Source organism: Onychostoma macrolepis, chromosome 03, assembly GCF_012432095.1.
Source record: "Onychostoma macrolepis isolate SWU-2019 chromosome 03, ASM1243209v1, whole genome shotgun sequence".
Classification (NCBI taxonomy): Eukaryota; Metazoa; Chordata; class Actinopteri; order Cypriniformes; family Cyprinidae; genus Onychostoma; species Onychostoma macrolepis.
In genome coordinates, this window is record NC_081157.1 from 53,382,821 (window position 1) to 53,403,970 (window position 21,150).

Consider the following 21,150-nt stretch of genomic DNA (forward strand, 5'->3'; position numbering starts at 1 on the left):
GATTTTCGGCTGTCCCAGACGAAAGACTGGCATCGTGACGCAATCGTGGCGATTTCTGATTGGCCGTGATTGTTTCATGATGCCAATCTTTCATCTGGGACAGCCGAAAATCATGCAGTGTGTTTAGGGCTTATATTATTACTTCATTTCATAATGTTTCATACATTAATATTGCCAAAAATAATACAGCTAACCACTTTATTGTTTTTATAAACACTTCATCGTCTCATTACACGTTTGTCAATCAAGACGGTCACAGTTACAGTTTTTAATTTACAGAATAGCTGTTTCCATGGGTCACATAGGCTATTCTGATATATCTGGATGGCACCAGGTTTGCTTTTATCTCATTTAAAAGCTGCACGATTAAGCATTTAAAACATGGCAATTTCAATTCAATCAGTCATGTGATCTAATTCCTAAATGACAACAATGTCAAGTATGATCACAGCAAACGTTCAGATTTGCTTTGGTGCTGCCCCTGAGCCAGAGAGCTGTTATCATGTATAGGTATTATTAAACCGCTTCACAAACACAGTCTCTTCAGTCACATAGTATCATCATTTATGTCATACAATAATTCAAAATATCAGAGGTACTGGGATAAAAGTTTGTATTTCGGATATAAACACTAATGTCTACAATACAGACCAAAATAAGAGTTTTTGAAATTTTGAAACATTTTGAAAATGACTTTAGCTTCAAATAAAGGTTGTATCAATTATATAGTTATATCAGTAGGTGGCGGCAAATGATTGCTAAAAATTTACTTGTCATGGAGTCATTCATTCATTCAAGAGATTAGTTAAAAATGCTGATTCATACAGTAATGCAACAATTGAAGCATTTGAGTCTTTTAATCATTCGCTCCACCTTTGTTTAAATAATCAAGCCAAATTAATTTGAAATATTAAAGAAAACCAGTCAGTATCTGGTGTGACCACCATTTGCCTCACACAGTGCAACACATCTCCTTCGCATAGAGTTGATCAGGTTGTTGATTGTGGCCTGTGAAATGTTGGTCCACTCCTCTTCAATGGCTGTGTGAAGTTGCTGGATATTGGCAGGAACTGGAACACGCTGTCGTATACGCCGATCCAGAGCATCCCAAACATGCTCATTACTCCGGTGAGTATGCTGGCCATGCAAGAACTGGGATGTTTTCAGCTTCTGGGAATTGTGTACAGATCCTTGCAACATGGGGCCGTGCATTATCATGCTGCAACATGAGGTGATGGTCGTGGATGAATGGCACAACAATGGGCCTCAGGATCTCGTCACAGTATCTCTGTGCATACAAAATGCCATCAATAAAATGCACCTGTGTTCGTTGTCCATAACATACGCCCAGTGGCGTACCGTGGGGTTTTAGTCAGGGCCTTCAGTAAGCAACTGTAAACTCCATGCACACATCTTACACATCTCTGTTACAGCCATATGCATATAATACACGTATTATGCCGCACACAGGCTCGCAACAACAATAACGGCCAATCAATAATTTCAACAGTAGGGGTATGCACATTCACAAAAGACGATGTGCCCAAAGCAGCAAAACTGTACAAACGCTGTACATCCACACACCACACCACACCACTGTATTATCAACGCACTGCATACATCTCCATAACAATGTGCATGATACAATACTCATCAAATAATAAAGCACTCACCTGTCACTTGTAAATAAAGTCCATGGGTCTGTCACTCTGTCCCTTTACTCGGTTTAACCCTCTGGGGTCTGAGGGTGTTTTGGGGCCCCGGAGAAGTTTTGACATGCCTTGACATTTGTGCTTTTTTCAGTTGCTTATAAACATTTTAATGACTAAAGTCTAAAAACACTGTATTCCGCACAAACTGGGCTACAATAATATGTGAGCAGCATGTACGTACGTGATTGTGTTTTTGAGAAAACAACGTTTATGCGTGGTTTGAAAAAAACTAAAATTTTAAAGTAACTGAAATATGGCCATAAAACACATACAGAACATTTGTTCACAAGACTTTTGAGAACTGGATCTTGTAGCCTAGAATATTTGCTTCAAAATGATCTGAAAATAATCTAACTCACTCATTCAGAGAAAACAATATATTGATTTAAATTTTCTAAGTCACTTTTTGAGTAGAAAGGGTCTATGCGATAGGGCGTGAACTATCCTGGATAATGCTGTGACTCACACCTGAGAAGACAAAGGCCCGCATAATGAGCCATTCAGTCAGGTGTGTGACAGAGAGAAGAGTTACAAGAAAGAATGTGAGGAAAAAAGAAATGTGTATACATATAACTATCACATAAAATAACTTGAGATTCACTTGCGAGTGCAGTTAAACTGTTTATTAGGAACAAACAAACAAATAAACAACAGAAGAGTCAAGACATCGTGGGTGCAATATCCAAAATATCCAAAACAGTGGCACGAAACTGGAACCCAGGAAAACAGGAGACAGCAGAAACTGCATGAGAAAACACAAAACAGACGTGAGCAACATGTGACGGCACGAGGAGAACAGAGGACTCAAAGGCAGAGGAGAGATTCAAGCACAAGGTTTATTACCAAAGGTGAACAAAACAAATAAAACTGTAACAAAACTCAGCGAGCAAGTCTCTGGGGTAATCCAGCTACGGTCGGCAGTGAGATGCGGACCCAACGAGCGGATCACTGCCCAAGACCCAGCACTCGCACAGGACCAACCACTAAAGAGTGGAGTGAGGCAGAGAGTGGCAGTCCTTCTCACTATGCGTCCTGGGGTGCAAACAGACAGACGTGAGTGTACACCAGAACACAGAACACAAAACAATCTACTAACAACAGGAACTAGTCAGAAGAGAAATATAAAGGAAAGGGTAATGAGCAACAGGTGGAATAGAAGCAGCTTGTGACATGCGCAGCCCCACCGCCAGATCAGCGCTGATTGCACCTGTCACGAGCTGCCGAAAAGGACATGACAACACGGACAGCAGAGGGAGCCAGGGAGGCACCCTGGCCCGTGACACAACACAATGAACGGACAAAGACAAAGCAAACATGGTGACAATACATACACTACCAGTCAAATTATTTAAACAGTAAGATTTGTAATGTGTGTGTTTTTGTTTTAAAGAAGTGTCTTCAGCTCACCAAGCCTGCATCCATTTGATCCAAAGTACAGCAAAAACAGTACATTATATTTATTATAATATATAGGCCTACATATTTTTACTATTCAAAATAAATAAAGCATAGAACATATAACTATCCTCACGTCGTGCAACATTTAAATGCAATGAAATATTTCAAATGTTGCACTCGATTTTACACATTTTATTCTGGAGTTATAGTTTGGGAAAAGTTCAAATTAATTGCATTGAACTTTGTCACAACAACACATTATCGAATGCCAATAAGAAACATTACTTACTCGGTATAAAGTATCTCCTCCTCCGCCGGCTCCAGCTGCACTCGTGTTCTGTTTGTGAGGTAAACAAAGCTTTTTCCTCTCAGCGCGTTTCTGAGGTAAATACAAGGCTTATTCCTCACAGCGTGTTCTTCCAAAACTGAAAAGTATCCGAGATGAACGCGTTGCTGCTTTGTTTACGGTGGCGTGGGCGTTTACATGCCGCGTGGCTCGCGTGGAGGTTTGTAATAACAATAGCGCGAGCAGCGCGTGGGCGTTACCTAATTAGAGATAATGAGACCAGACGGAAAAACTGGACATGTCCTTGGTTTCATACGGATAACTTTATCACAGAATATTTGTTTTTGTTTTGCTCCATTTAACAGTAGACATGTCAGGCTTTCTATAGATATATTTCTCATGTCTCTGTGTGAAGTATTTGCTGAGTTACAGTTCATTTTAGTGATGTGTTTCAAAAAGCAGTTCGCGGAGACGGAGAAGACAGAGAGCGCACCCTGTTTGTTTTCTTTATTCTTCAAAAGCACAAAGTTTAGTTGTTATTATGAGTGTATACAAATAAAAGTAGACCCCTTACAGATTCGAATGGTGTATTGCTCTTATCTGTACTATCAAAAATGGCAGAGTAATTCAAGCTCATTTCAGCCTTATCAGGAAAATCTGCCTCAAAACGCATATATGCGTTTGTCGACCCCAGGGGGTTAAAAAGTAAAAAAAAAAAACTTGTGCTCGGTACTAGCTGTTAGCCACTCATAGCACTCATAGTTGCAGTCTTTGAAATGGCGCATAACCTTTGCTGGCCTTTGTCAGCGAATTCAGTGTAGGTCTTCCTTTCTCAGTTATTCTCTTTTGTCTGCAAAAGGCGTTTTTAGTAGATTGGCAACAAGATCTGGTGTAGGCGCCGATGACTGCAGCTGTCATTTTCTTTTCGTTGAGTTTCACTTTCGTACCTTGCTTGGAATATAGAGCTGAGTATCATCAGCATAACAGTAAAAGCTAACACCATGTCTCCTGATAATATCTCCCAAGGGTAACATGTAAAGCGTGAAAAGTAACGGCCCTAGTACTGAGCCTTGAGGTACTCCATACTGCACTTGTGATCGATATGATACCTCTTCATTCACTGCTACGAACTGATGGCGGTCAGATAAGTAAGATTTGAACCACGCTAAGGTGCTTCCACTAATGCCAACAAAGTTTTCTAGTCTATTCAAAAGAATGTTGTGGTCGATAGTGTCGAACGCAGCACTAAGATCCAGTAGAACTAATAAAGAGATACAACCACGATCAGATGATAGAAGCAGGTCATTTGTAACTCTAATGAGAGCAGTCTCAGTACTATGATACGATCTAAATCCTGACTGGAATTCCTCACAGATATAATTTTTCTCTAAGAAGGAATATAATTGTGAGGATACTACCTTTTCTAGTATCTTTGACAGAAAAGGGAGATTTGAGATCAGCCTGTAATTAACTAGATCTTTGGGGTCAAGTTGTGGTTTTTTAATGAGAGGCTTAATAACAGCCAATTTGAAGGTTTTGGGGACATATCCTAATGACAATGATGAATTAATTAGAAAATGACAGTGTTAACATTGATCGTAACAGTGTTATATGCGTCTGTATCAGACGAACCTGCCCAGACATGTCCTGTAACGATCGTTCTGTATTATTCAGCCTGGTAATGATACTTAACTAGTGATTATTCATTCATTATCTGGATGTAAATCAGTGTTATGTATTACAGTGTTTCTTAAAGATGTTTGAATGACGCGATGTAGTTCTATTGAGCTGTTAAATTACCGAATGAGTGATGAGCGTTATGTTTATGCAGATGCTGCTCATATGCACCACGACTACCCATATATGAGAGCTGTATGTTCATAGTGACAAATTCTCACTCATGGCTTGTAGTTCTCTATGAAAGACCTTCTTTCCCTTCATTTAACCGTATGTTTTGTAGAGAAATATCACTAATGTGAATTGGGAATACTTTGGCTTCATTATGTAACAGTGAATGTTTACTGTTGTTTATATAATTTAGTTTATTCATTTTCTTTATTGTACTTATTTTTGCAGACTATCTTCACCTTTTATTGTACATCTGTGGCCCTACCTTTCTCTGCCAATACACCGTCTAAAGCTGACCACCTGTCTCCTCCTTATTGGTGCTCTGACCGGCACCCAGGGGGGTTTACTCATCAACTACCCAATCAGAACCTAATAGTCCAAAAGTCTCTCCAACATGTGCAATAATCATGCTGTCTAATCAGCATCTTGATATGCCACACCTGTGAGGTGGATGGAGTATCTCGGCAAAGGAGAAGTGCTCACTAACACAGATTTAGACAGATTTGTGAACAATATTTGAGAGAAATAGGCCTTTTGTGTACATAGAAAAAGTCTTAGATCTTTGAGTTCAGCTCATGAAAAATGGGGGCAAAAACAAAAGTGTTTTTGCGTACTGCAAGACCGTCAAACCGCCAAAACATTTAATTGTATTTTACATTAACATTTGTGCAGTGCATTCAGAGTTGAAGCGTGCAGAGACAATGTGCAGAGATGTTACGGATGGGTTTATTCCATCTGCATGCACTGAAACATAAGCAGTGCGTTCACATTCTTCCACCAACGAACGGAACTGTCTGTGTTTTAGTTCATGTACAAGAATAAAACTAATGTTATGCCGGTTTATCCAATTGTTTCCTGCAGCGTCAATGACAGATTATGTCGGGTAAAAGGGAAGCAAAACATTCTGCAGATGATATTTAATGTTGTGTCCGCTGAATTCAACAGCTTCAAGTTTAATGCACTTTCGTGTTTTATACAGGCATGTTTATTTGCACGCACTGCTTACTTCGCCTATATTAGGCATACGACATATAATTTCCATATAATTTGTGCTTTAATTGATGAAAAAACAAACAAATAAAAACAGCTTACCTATAGTAGTGTTTGTAACAGGATAGAAAGACTACAAAGTTACCGCAGTTTATCACAGCGCATGTCTGCTTTGGTAGCGATCTGGTAAAGCGAGTGCACGTGTGTGGCAGTGACACAGGTTCGAGTCCAGTCTGCGGTGGTTCCTTCAGCAAATGTTCAATGTTCTACTGATGTTCTCTGGATAATTGAGTTGACTGGTATGCTGGGGCTGTTACTAAAAGGCAAGTTCTTAAGCTTTGCTATTATTTATGAAGGTTAATTTATTGCATTTGAAGCACACAATAATTGTGCCAGTAGCACACTTCAAGTTTACTTGGAATGCCATTGCAATCGATTTTAAAGTCACTAAAAGTAAGGATAGTATGACCTCAGTTTGTTATTAGTATAATATCAATGTATGTTCAACACTCTTACAGTGTATTTGAATTGCAATTGTAATGTCACCAAAATACATTAGAAGTTTATGCTGAATGAATTCTGCGTTTCAAAATTAAATAAAAGAGTGGATATTTAAAGTGTACTTAAGTATACTTGGAATAGTTCCACTTTAGCACAAACAAGTACATTTATTAAAACTTTAGTTGAACTTCAGCACTGCTTTTGCACAACTAAAATACATTTAGTACAAATTTAACAAATTAAATAGTGTTATTTGCAAATCCCCTATTGTAACGTTTGTGCTGTACTTTCTCAAAGATGAATATATATATTTCATCCTTCCCCAAATGCATTTGTAAAAAGTATATATTTTACAAATGAATTTGTAGTGCACTAAGTTTGTGGTGATGAAAGCTTATCATGAAATAAATATATTTGAAATGCATTTAAGTATATTTATTTTTCACTAGGGATGACAGGGAGTGTATACAATGATAGGACAGGAGAAGAGTAAATCATTTATGGGTAATCATGGGAACGATTTGGCCTTCGCAAATGAATTAAATAAATATTTTGGTAGATTTGAAACATCACACTTTAAAACTGAGCGGAATTTGATTAGACAGCAATTGAATGTAGAGCAAAGGGTCAATATAACATCAGAATAAGTTTGTAGGACCTTTAAAAGGGTTAATACAAGGAAGGCAGCGGGTCCTAATTGGAAGGGTACTTGGATACTCGCTCTGTACCCACTGCCTGGAAATTTTCATTTATAGTGCCTGTGCCAAAAATATCAAAATCAGCTGTTTTAGAGCTGATCCTTTACAATTTGCATATAGGAGGTGGAGGAACACAGAAGACGCCCTCTTGTATATGCTGCATAGACTTTATAGTCATCATGATCAACCAAAACAATATGCTCATGTTACATTTATAGATTTCTCCTCTGCATTTAATACTATACGACCACATATTCTAATGGAAATATTGTTTAAGTTGGGTGTGAATAGCACACAAATTTGTCCGTGACAGGGCCTGACATTTTGGGGGTGAAATGCATATAAAAATGTATTTTATTCAATCATAAAAACATGCTGAGATGGCACGATATGCGTTTCTCATAGTTTAACATGTCCTCCATATGACTCAACGTTCAGATCTAATAATTCAAAAAAAAATTCCCAAGATTTTTAAAAGTGGAAATGTACATTTCTGGTAGAATGTGCCTTTTAGGAGATGGTCCTCACTGCAGAACACAAGATCCAGGGGGTGTGGTTGAATCTAGATCCAACTCCTCCCACCTTACATTTACCTAAATCTACCCGTCTCCACCCCCTGATCCCTAAACCCACCCATCTCCATCCCTAAACCTACCAATCTCCACCCCCTGGATGTGGATCCAACCCCGCCCCCTGGATCTTTTGTTCTGCAGTGAGGGGCTACTGCCTTTGAGTGACGTCCCAGCAGTGCATCTTCCTGAGGTGAATTACTTTTTATTTAACCAATTTAGTTAAATTACTTAAAATAGGACGACAACAAAAGTAAATGACATTTAAAACTATAAAGACATACAATTTAATTATAATAAGTAATTAATAACACACAGTCTGAGGGAACAGTTCGTTTTTCTGAGTGCAATAACCACTAAAATAAATAGCAGTAGTGCGTTGTCACAGGTTTGACTGCGAGCACGTGAGAGAGAGAAGAGACTCCTTGACACCTTTATAGATTAGATGAAATCAGTCATCCCTCATTTTCTAACAACCATAATAATAATAATAGGCTAGTTGTTGCTATTATTATTAATATTGTTGTGATTCTCAAGAAAATGCATCTTACTGTGGCTTATTTGTTAGTGGGCTGTAAGGTCTCATCAAATACATTGCTCTGCATTCTTCTTCTCATCTTGCATTATCAGATATTACAGATTCATCAGAGCCTTTATAAACTATCATGAAAATGATTATTCTCTTCTCTTTTTCAGTGTCGATTGCTGTCCGATTGTTGTAACTGAAAATAGTAAATATTAATACGTACATACATACTAGCATCCTGCGTCTCTGATTTGCCAGATTCATCATTTTAATTCGTACAGACATTTCTCACTCATATTCTTCTTTTCTCTCTTTTGCTTGTGTCTATAGCAGCTACATACACCACAAAGGCTCTTTTCAGAGCCATATCTCGAGAGCGTCTTTGGCTTTGTGAGTATATATTTTGACTGATTGTCAGCAGAGGCGGACAAAGTACACAACTTCCTTACTTGAGTGAAAGTACAGATACCACTGGTCAAATACTAGTCCACTACAAGTGAAAGCTGTAAAGTGAAAGTACGGAAGTACATGTTTTTAAAAGTACTTAAGTATCAAAAGTAAAAGCATTGTTTTATTGTCGTATTGTTGTATATTTACAATACCATATGCCACTAATGCAACCTACTGAATACACCGATTAGCTTGTATTATCTTTGGAATTAAGAGCTTTTATGTTACAAAACATATTAAAAGGGAACAACTGAATGAAGATAATCATCTTTATTTTTATCTAACACTCCTACAGCTACATTGAACTCATTGTAATACTTGTTTAAAAGTCACAAAGTTCTTTTTCAAAGAGATATTGAAGTCTATGATATGGTTCACTTTAGGCAAACAAAGCAAACATTGAAAAGAAAAAAAACTATAGGTTAATATAGTGAGATAATAGTAAATTTGTGGATACTGTGATTTTACTGCAAATACCATAGTTATGGTTACTATAATAAAAACATGGTTAATTTTCCAAAGGGCTTTAATGAGTTAACACATGCCTTTTTAGAGCGCTTTTAGCTGTGCAGTAGCACAGACGTTTACATTAGTTTAGCGGGGAAGATCCCGAGGTTGCCAGATTTGCGTAAAAAATATCAGCCAAATGTCCATTCAAAGCTAGGCGGAAAACTGCAGGCTTAGAAATACTGTAACACTTGGCAACACAGGAAGGTCCTGGCAGATCGCAGGCCGGATTTTCGCAGAAAAAAAGGGTTCAGTGAATCTGAAAATGCACTCATTGTAAAAACTGCTACATGTAATGACTTTCTACTTGGGGACCTTGATATAAATGTAGTTGAGTAAAAAGTACGATATTTGTCTTTCAAATGTAGTGAAGTTAAAGTCGCAAGTTTCTTGAAAAAATAATACTCGAGTAAAGTACAGATACTCAAAAAGTGTACTTAAGTACAATACTCAAGCAAATTTACTTCGTTACTGTCCACCTCTGATTGTCAGATACCACTCGGTATTTGGGTTTAGATCAGTTAAAGCTACATCATGCAGCAAGTTACAGTCACCATGCAGCCATGTCTTAATAAATACATTTACGCAATCGTTCACATAAGTTTACATTTAAATTATATCAGTAATTTTATGAAAAGTCGGACTAAAGTTAAGGGACAGTTTCCCTGACAAAGTAGGGAACGTCAGCGCCATCAACTGAGAGTTCAGTGCTTATATACTCCAGCTGTCAAGCAGTGATTGGCCAGAGCTGTTAGTGTGAATGAATGACTGAAGCTTTCACTTCCTAAATACATCATAAGTGGAAGAATAACTAGTCATTTTTAAAACACCACTAAAGAACAAAATTCAAAATCAATCTCAGTCTCTCTTAAAATTGTTACAGTCTCTTCTTCATCTTCCCGAACAAGGACAGTTTGTAAAAACTTCTGCTTTCCTTCATGAAAGAGTAACAACTACAAGTGACACATATGCATTATAAGACAATCGAACGATATGAAACCCATAAGAAAGCACAATGATATGATTTATATCATGAAATAAGATGACATACAAGAATTAAACTTTCTGACATTGTTCTTTGGGGAGGAACTCCATCTTTGAGTTGATCTGAATCTCAGTTGAATCTGCTGGTTTTGAAGATGAACTTTATTCACTGTGAAAACTTTAGATAATGTTTCTTTGTCATGTCGCTTGTAATGTCTGGTTAGAACAGATTTATCCAGATGATATTTTACTGCTTGATACATTATTGTCACATTTGGTGATGACAAATCAGACCTGAAAGTGCTGGATCTGAAGATGATCTACTTTACTGTGATAGTTGTGTGTATGACTGTGTAGAGCAGAAGAATTATTGAAACACTTCCCACATGCAGTGCAGTGATACGGTTTCTCTCCAGTGTGAATCCTCTCATGTGTTTTCAGATGTGATGACTGACTGAATCTCTTGTCACAGTGTGAACACGTGTAAGGTTTCTCTCCAGTGTGAATCCTCTCATGTGTTTTCAGATTTGCTGACTTACTGAATCTCTGGTCGCAGTGTGAACACTTGTAAGGTTTCTCTCCAGTGTGAATCATCTCATGCTGTTTTAAACAGCTTGCTGAAGTAAAAGTCTTCCCACACTCAAAGCACACGTACTCTCTCACACCAGTGTGTATTTTCTGATGTACTTTCAAATGATCTAGACGTGAAAAACTCTTTCCACACACATGACATGAATGTGGCTTCTCCTCTGTATGAACTCTCATGTGATTCGTCAGGTTTGAAGCTCTCAAAAATGTTTTCCCGCATTGATCACATGTGTACAGTTTCTCTCTAGTGTGGATGTTCATGTGATGCTCAAGGGTTGATGATCGTGTGAAACTCTTCCCGCACTGATCACAAGTGAACGGTTTCGCTCCAGTATGAACTCTCATGTGGTCCGCAAGGTTTCCTGTTTGTGCAAAACTCTTCCCGCACTGATCACATGTATGTGGCTTCTCTCCAGTGTGAATCCTCTCATGTGTTTTCAGATTTGCTGACTTACTGAATCTCTTGTCACAGTGTGAACACTTGTAAGGTTTCTCTCCAGTGTGAATCATCTCATGTTGTTTTAAACAGCCCACTGAAGTAAAAGTCTTCCCACACTCAAAGCACACGTACTCTCTCACACCAGTGTGTATTTTCTGATGTTCTGTCAAATGATCTAGACGTGAAAAACTCTTTCCACACACATGACATGAATGTGGCTTCTCCTTTGTATGAACTCTCATGTGAGTCGTCAGGTTTGAAGCTCTCAAAAATGTTTTCCCACATTGATCACATGTGTACAGTTTCTCTCTAGTGTGGATGTTCATGTGATGCTTAAGGGTTGATGATCGTGTGAAACTCTTCCCGCACTGATCACAAGTGAACGGTTTCGCTCCAGTATGAACTCTCATGTGGTCCGTAAGGTTTCCTGTTTGTGCAAAACTCTTCCCGCACTGATCACATGTGTGCGGCTTCTCTCCAGTGTGGATCCTCTCATGTGTTTTCAGACTTGATGACAGACTGAATCTCTTGTCGCAGTGTGAACACTTGTAAGGTTTCTCTCCAGTATGAACTCTCATGTGAACATCAAGACTATGTTTGCATGTCAAACTCTTTCCACACTGAGTGCAGGTGAAAGATTTCTTGGTTCCCGTTTCCCTTAAAATGATCTGTTTGCTTTGACAGCAACTCAAAGGTTTTTCTCCAGTTTTGAAGTGATTTTTTCCCTCAAATTCACTCAATTCTTCATTGTCCTCATTTTCTTTAATCAACTCTGAAATAAAAGCAAAAACAGTTCCTTTGTCAGTAACTCATAAAAAAATAAAAATACAAAATTGAACCCTGGTGTAACAGTGGAAAGTAGACAATTGCTATACACAATACAGGTGCTGGTCATATAATTAGAATATCATCAAAAAGTTGATTTATTTCACTAATTCCATTCAAAAAGTGAAAATTGTATATTATATTCATTCATTACCCACAGACTGATATATTTCAAATGTTTATTTCTTTTAATTTTGATAATTAGAGCTTACAGCTCATGAAAGTCAAAAATCAGTATCTCAAAATAATAGAATATTTACATTTGAGTTTGAATAAATGACCATCCCTACAGTATAAATTCTGGGTATCTCTTGTTCTTTGAAACCACAATAATGGGGAAGACTGCTGACTTGGCAATGATCCAGAAGACGAACATTGACATCCTCCACAAAGAGGGTCATTACTGAAAGGTGTGGCTGTTTACAGAGTGCTGTATCAAAGCATATTAAATGCAAAGTTGACTGGAAGGAAGAATTTGGGTAGGAAAAGGTGCACAAGCAACAGGGATGACCGCAAGCTTGAGAATACAGTCAAGCAAAGCCGATTCAAACACTTGGGAGAGCTTCACAAGGAGAGAACTGAAGCTGGAGTCAGTGCATCAAGAGTCACCACGCTCAGACGTCTTCAGGAAAAGGGCTACCAAGCCACTTCTGAACCAGAGACAACATCAGAAGCATCTTACCTGGGCTGTGGAGAAAAAGAACTGGACTGCTGCTCAGTGGTCCAAAGTCCTCTTTTCAGATGAAAGTAAATTCTACATTTCATTTGGAAATCAAGGTCCCAGAGTCTGAAGGAAGAGTGGAGAGGCACAGAATCCATGTTGCTTGAAGTCCAGTGTGAAGTTTCCACAGTCAGTGATGATTTGGGCTGCCATGTCATCTGCTGGTGTTGGTCCACTGTGTTTTCTGAAGTCCACAGTCAACGCAGCCATCTACCAGGAAATTTTAGAGCACTTCATGTTTCCTTCTGTTGACAAGCTTTATAGAGATGCTGATTTAATTTTCCAGCAGGACTTGGCACCTGCCCACACTGCCAAAGGTACCAAAAGCTGGTTCAATGACCATAGTGTTACTGTGCTTGATTGGCCAGCAAACTCGCCTGACCTGAACCCCATAGAGAATCTATGGGGTATTGTCAAGAGGAAGATGAGAGACACCAGACCCAACAATGCAGATGAGCTGAAGGCCACTGTCAGAGCAACCTGGGCTCTCATAACACCTGAGCAGTGCCACAGACTGATCGACTCCATGCCACGCCGCATTGCTGCAGTAATTCAGGCAAAAGGAGCCCCAACTAAGTATTGAGTGCTGTACATGCTCATACTTTTCAGTTGGCCAAGATTTCTAAAAATCCTTTCTTAGTATTGGTCTTAAGTAATATTCTAATATTTTGAGATACTGATTTTTGACTTTCATGAGCTGCAAGCTCTAATCATCAAAATTAAAAGAAATAAACATTTGAAATATATCAGTCTGTGTGTAATGAATGAATATAATATACAAGTTTCACTTTTTGAATGGAATTAGTGAAATAAATCAACTTTTTGATGATATTCTAATTATATGACCAGCACCTGTATTGATCATTTTGATGCAGTTTTATAAATACATCTAGTATATTATATATGTAGTCATTTAGCAGACGCTTTTATCCAAAACATATGATGACAATAGAAGCAACCAAAAACAACAAAAGAACAATAAAATGCAAGTGCAACGGCAAGTCTCGGTTAGCCTAACGCAGATTATTATATACATTCACACACACACATATATACAGTATATATACACACACACACACACACATACATATACATATATATATATATATACATACATATATATATATATATATATATATATATATATATATATATATATATATGCCATGCTTCCTCATATCTAATATTCAAAAGGTAGGATGTACAGGGTGAAAAGCAATGGGCCGAGTACTGAGCCTTGCAGTACCCCTATTGAACCATATACACCTGAGTCTCTGGCCTGCTAGACAGGAGGCAGCCATATAGACTAAATTCTGTGTCTCTGGTCTGTTCAGAGGCGGCAACAACAACAGATACACTCATGTGAAAGAGAAAGTAAACCTCCTTTGAATTCTACACTGAACAAAAATATAAACGCAACACTTTTGTTTTTGCCCCCATTTTTCATGAGCTGAACTCAAAGATCTAAGACTTTTTCTATGTACACAAAAGGCCTATATCTCTGAAACATTGTTCACAAATCTGTCTAAATCTGTGTTAGTGAGCACTTCTCCTTTACCGAGATAATCCATCCACCTCACAGGTGTGGCATATCAAGATGCTGATTAGACAGCATGATTATTGCACAGGTGTGCCTTAGGCTGGCCACAATAAAAGGCCACTCTAAAATGTGCAGTTTTACTGTATTGGGTTGTCCGAAAACCAGTCAGTATCTGGTGTGACCGCCATTTGCCTCACGCAGTGCAACACATCTCCTTCGCATAGAGTTGATCAGGTTGTTGATTGTGGCCTGTGGAATGTTGGTCCACTCTTCCTTGCTGTGCGAAATTGCTGGATATTGGCAGGAACTGGAACACATAACCCCACCGCCACCATGGGCCACTCGATCCACCATGCTGACATCAGCAAACCGCTCACCCACACGACGCCATACATGCTGTCTGCAATCTGCCCTGTACAGTGAAAACCGGGATTCATCTGTGAAGAGAACACCTCTCCAAAGTGCCAGACGCCATTGAATGTGAGCATTTGCCCACTCAAGTCGGTTACGACTACGAACTGCAGTCAGGTCGAGACTCCGATGAGAACGACGAGCATGCAGATGAGCTTCCCTGAGACGTTTCTGACAGTTTGTGCAGAAATTCTTTGGTTATGCAAACCGATTGTTGCAGCAGCTGTCCGGGTGGCTGGTCTCAGATGATCTTGGAGGTGAAGATGCTGGAGGTCCTGGGCTGGTGTGGTTACACGTGGTCTGCGGTTGTGAGGCCGGTTGGATGTACTGCCAAATTCTCTGAAACGCCTTTGGAGACGGCTTATGGTAGAGAAATGAACATTCAATTCACGGGCAACAGCTCTGGTGGACATTCCTGCAGTCAGCGTGCCAGTTGCACGCTCCCTCAAAACTTGTGACATCTGTGGCATTCTGCTGTGTGATAAAACTGCACATTTTAGAGTGGCCTTTTATTGTGGCCAGCCTAAGGCACACCTGTGCAATAATCATGCTGTCTAATCAGCATCTTGATATGCCACACCTGTGAAGTGGATGGAGTATCTCGGCAAAGGAGAAGTGCTCACTAACACAGATTTAGACAGATTTGTGAACAATATTTGAGAGAAATAGGCCTTTTGTGTACATAGAAAAAGTCTTAGATCTTTGAGTTCAGCTCATGAAAAATGGGGGCAAAAACAAAAGTGTTGCGTTTATAATTTTGTTCAGTGTATAATTTTATGTATCAGGACATAATAATATTAAAAAAACATAATCTAGTCCTTAGTAGTCTTTAAATTAGGAAAATACAACCTCAGATGAATAACAACTCATAACACACTGTGTCATCATTTGTTTAACAAAGGCGAGCCATTCCATTTAGGTTTAAGAGAGTCACTTTCCTGCTATTGCTCAAGTATGTAATATGTTTATTAAGTTGTAATATACAGAAAACTTTTTTCTGATGTTTTGCGCTGCGCGTCACCTTGAGTTCATCACTGGACAGACCAAATGATAACTTTCCCATTCAGCCCTACATCTGGAGAGCCTCTCGTGTTCAAAGTGCAGATGTGAGCTCAACATGTTTTAAGAAACCACGCAGGTCAACTTAATACTTGGCCATAAAACGGCACATTTTTTTCCAGACTCTGTGGCTGTCGAAAGAAAGAGGACGAAACGCAATCATGGGCAAATGAGCTTCTCTACTACTTCTTTTGAAACTGATTTCATCATAATTAGGGATGCACCGATACCGATATCGGGCCCGATACTGAGCTCATGTACTCGTCCAAGCGCCGATACCTCACAGCATGTGATAAGTGTTATATTCAGACAAAGAAACAGGACAACATGCAGCAGAATGGAGTTATTAGAGATTAAGGATGTCTACGAAGCAGATGTATGCAATGAATAATGTTAAACATTCAGTATTAATGCCTTTATAGCTGATGTGCACGAACTGAAAAGCAAAGCGCTGAGTGGATTGAGCGCGCGCCGGCGCAGATGCGCAAGCTTATCGAGTGAATATACTTTTCTCACAGACATCACTGGAACGTTTGTAGTTCGGTCGGATATGTCAAAAACAAGTAAGCAAAACAATGCACAAGTTACTTAACGGTAGGGAGGGAGAGAGAGAGAGAGAGATAGAGCGCGCGCGCACTTCTGTAATCTTTATTGATGTTCGCTCACATAGCATGCATCACTTGGATTAAAACTGAATCGTAAATATAAGACAATTTATAGGGGTATTCACTATAAAATAAATAATTTATTTTCAACCTTAAGCATACACGACTTTCTGGCGAAAGTGAAACTAGCAGCCTGTGTGAAATGCACTAGGCTGTACTGTCCCTCTCATTCTGCACCAGTACAAATACGTGCGCGTGTTGTGCATGTTTTGCTTGCTTCATGAGTGTTTCTGCATTAGAAAGAAAAGCAAAGAAAAACGCGACTTCTATTTCTGAAAATATCACAGTTAGGAGATTTATAACGAGTGGTTCCCTGCATTATTACAGCAAAACGCGTTGATTTTAGCAGCTCTAATGCAATTGAATTAAAGATGATGTACCATAGAGCAAAAAAAAAAATTAAATAAAAAAATTAACAGTGAGAGTAACAAAAACTTGTAAAATACATTTTAATGTGCATAATTAAGTGTGAAAATAACCGAAGGATATACAGTCAAAACAAAAATTATTCAGAGACCAAATATAATTTTTGATATTTTTTACTAGTGGGTGCAGGACACTATAGTTCATTCACAGTAAGTGAGGATAGCACAATAAAGTAAACTGTGACATATTATATCCAAAAACTCTTCATACAGTGGACTACCAATAAAATTTATACAAATTTGGAACCAAAAATGATTCAGACCGAGTTCAGGTTTGCATGTACCTGGCTGACAGCATGCCCAGGAGACTACAGGCTGTCATTAAGGCTAAGGGTTGCCTGACAAAGTATTGATAGTTGTGTAAATATTGTCATACTAACAGCTGTCTGAATAATTTTGGTTGATTGTAATCCATCACATACCTTTCTATTAAAGTTATCTGATATTGTTGAGCTGAATTTGTTCTGACTTCTTGTCATAAATGTGAGAAATGTTGAAGGTGTCTGAATAAATTTTGGTTTGACTGTACCTATTTGATAAATTTAGTTAACCAACTAACATTATACATACTGTTTTGGTTTCTGTACCCAATATTTAAAAAATTTACAAATGCAATGAAAATATCGGTATCGGTACTTGGTATCGACAAGTACTGGAAAAAGTGGTATCGGTGCATCCCTAATCATAATTGCTATTAGTATTATCCACACAGCAAAATCCTTATTTGTTTAGTCAGCTAAGTGTGGGACTTTGTAAAATACGTGACAAATTGCGTCCCATATTTATTTGACACAGGACATCATTTTACCTTCAAATACGGGACGATTCTGTATTTTAAGGAACGGGTGGCAACCATAGTACTGTCCATCATTAGAAAGGTTAAAGATTCAATTTTACCCTATAATAATCTTATAGACACAGTATTTGTGTCTAATTCGCTTTAATTAGGACATTCTTCAAAAATAACATTAATATCTGTAGAAGTGGACAGAATAAGGATCAAATGACTGAGTTCAGCTTTGAGAAAGAAACCGACCTGTTTGTTCCTCAGTATCTTCTTGCTTCAAGCTGAAAACTTCTGCAATCCTGATGTCTTCACTCTCCTCTTTAATAAACGCCATCTTTATGGATCTCAGTCACTTCACCGGGAGTTTCTCTGAGAAAAATAAAGTGTCAGTAAACACTCCAAACTAGAACTACACATTACTAAAAGAACACAAATTATACCAACAAAGACATGACAGATTTCGTTTATGTTTGGTATTTAATGATGTTTATGTTAAATTCAGTAGATTGCACTGTTATGGAAACCTTTGCAGTTGGATTGTGAAAATTGTCTTATAGCCTACATCTTTGTCTTCTTGTTTCATTTACACTGTTTTAACCAACAGAGCGTGTGATCACTGTACAACACATCTGGTTCAACTTCCAAAAAAGCTGTTTTTGAACCAATTCTCCATATAGGGATCTTTTCTGTTACTCATGTGTGGATGTGCTCAATGCTGCGGTCACCTGCTATCGGAATTATCCTAAATACGAGCTTCCTAGTCCTGAATGGCCTTAGAGAGGAAACTCGTATTTACGATAACTCAGATAGCACGTGAATGCAGCATTACTCACAATTATACTACGGGGCCGTTGAATGCTTGAATCTGATTGGCTGACGAACGTTCTGAGGTGTGCAATTATTTTCAGGGAAACGCACGGCGAACGTAGTTCCAGGCACCTCTTGACCGCATTACATGACCATATCACTTCACCACATGATTTCTGTTATTTCAAAGGTCTTACAACAGCAAAATAACCAAGACCCACAACGACACTGGCCAAATAAATAAATATAGTAAACAATATGATAAAAACGACAGATCATGTCCATGTTTTTGCCACAAAATTACGCTTTATTATGAACGGAAAGCACATACTCTCTCTCTCTCTCCCTCACAGACCGCACATACATAACAGTTACAGTTTGCACACACACTAGCATACTGAAGATTTTATCAGTAAACAACTTAAAAACTACATGACTTCTCACAAGCGAGGTAACAACATCGGCGCTGTTCGTGAACAAAAGGAACTAAGTTTCACTATAACTAGAGACATTGCTGAACACTATTGAGAGATGCACAGACGTTATTTTTTTTTTATCTCTCTCTCTCTCTCTCTCTCTCATAACTTAGTTATTAACTGCATTAATCTGTTATCAACGGCTCAAGCCTCCGTTACTAGGTTTAAATTGACGTTGTGGAATTAGCAACAGAGGCGCTGGATGAGATGCGGAAGAAATAATCCTACTCACAATAGAGATTTAAGTAGAAATACTGGACGAATGCCTTGAAATATATCATCTGATCGATGTCTTGAGGGGTGGCAACCGTAGTATAAGCGGAATAATTGACTTCGGTCCGTTGAATTATTAGAAAAATAATGCACACCCGAGGTGTAACGGTGTATAACTCCGCTTCGCGTCGTGACCGCATCACCACCGCGGGTGTGCATTACTTTTCTAATAATCCAACGGACCGAACTCAATTATTCCTTACATATAACACTCATTCATGTTATAGCAAGCATTACATTGTTTCATTAATAAGAAAGCTTTCGTTTTGCAATTCTTGGTAAAACTATAAATTTGCATGAACGGTTCGATTTAATTTAAACACTTTAAATGTTTAAAACACAAACCTTTCTTCAGGCGAGTCACTAGTTCCGCGTTTGGTTAACAGCGCAGGCTTATGACGTCATACATCCATTCCAAAATAAAAGTCCCGTTCACACGCTCAAATCAGAAATGCACATAAAAATATACATACAAATAATAAAACACATCTGTGGCGTTCAGAGTTGAACTCCTGCATAAATAAATGTTGGCCAATGTTAAATTTCAGTGAGAGTTTGAACTACATGAGATTCTGAACAATAATGTTTGTCTGCAGAAACCATTTAAGGAGCCAGGAGCTTTTTAGTTGTATTTATTTATGGAAAGGGCTCGGCTAATCTTTTTAAAGCCACACACACACACACAGGCACACAGGCACACACACACACACACACACACACACACACTGTTGTTAGCTTTAGGGTTTGAGATGAAGAAATTACCATTGCATGCTTCTACTTTAATGCCCTACTTTCATGATATAAGAGCACTGTAGCATGAACTTTTTACATTTTCCATCAATTTCATATATATATATATATATATATATATATATATATATACATACATACCTTTTGCAATCAAAATTGAAATTACAAAATTTGCTGTCTTTGGATCATTTTAAAACAGTTCCTCGGCAGATGGAAATTGACCCAATGATATGTAACTCTTTTTAAGTGTCTCTGTTTGTGTTGTGATCTCTTTCTGTTATTTAGTTTTTTGTTCTGAGAAAGAAACAGCAATATTAATAAGTCTCTAGCTGTCTTAATCGTAGCTGTTCTGCTCTTTAAAGGTGAGCTGATGCTTGTTTTCTTGTAAACCTAAATTCGTTATCTGATGTGGTGTTTAATTTCTCATTAGACATGGCAGCTCTCTTGAACGAGTGACACTATTCATCTCACAATGTTTTTTTTTTTTTTTATAAATATAAATGTGAGATTAAAATACAATTTAAGGGGCAGCAGAAGTGGTTGTGAAAAAAATAAGATCAATAAAACAGTAAAACCAGAGACGTATATGATGTAAAGTTAACATGGACACAAAAAAAAATAGTAGAAAAACATAATTTTCTGGCAGAAAATTACCAGCATGTTTTCAAGTTTATGGACATTTCCTTTAACCCTAAAAACACGACACAATGCAATGCTTCAAAATCCAGTTAAAACACCTGTGAACAAAGTCAACACGGTACATTGGGCCATATTTGTTGGACGAGTGTGAATTCACCAGCAGTGTTTTCTGTGGTGTATTTCTGTGAAGGAGATGATGGAGACGATCAGTGCTGAGTAAAGAGCTGAAGCACACGATCGGTTCTTCATGCATCCGATACACAACACCACTTTATA

General features: G+C 38.2%; 2 protein-coding genes across 3 annotated transcripts in view; one reads left to right on the plus strand and one right to left on the minus strand.

Moving 5' to 3' along the window:
- The window catches only part of LOC131536473 (gastrula zinc finger protein XlCGF57.1-like), a 298,340-nt gene that overhangs the window by 197,988 nt on the left and 79,202 nt on the right, over window positions 1-21,150 (plus strand). The gene's annotated exons all lie outside the window — the stretch shown is intronic.
- LOC131536496 (zinc finger protein OZF-like) lies at window positions 9,234-19,906 on the minus strand. Of its 2 annotated transcripts, none has more exons than XM_058769468.1 (3): window positions 19,831-19,906; window positions 18,179-18,298; window positions 9,234-12,268 (listed from the first exon to the last, which is right to left on the minus strand). In XM_058769468.1, exons 2-3 carry the CDS (start codon window positions 18,261-18,263, stop codon window positions 10,758-10,760), a joined length of 1,596 nt encoding a protein of 531 aa, XP_058625451.1. In that variant the 5' UTR covers window positions 18,264-18,298; window positions 19,831-19,906; the 3' UTR covers window positions 9,234-10,757. The 2 variants fall into 2 exon arrangements, with proteins under 2 accessions (XP_058625451.1, XP_058625452.1); XM_058769469.1 differs by lacking the exon at window positions 19,831-19,906 and adding an exon at window positions 19,445-19,592.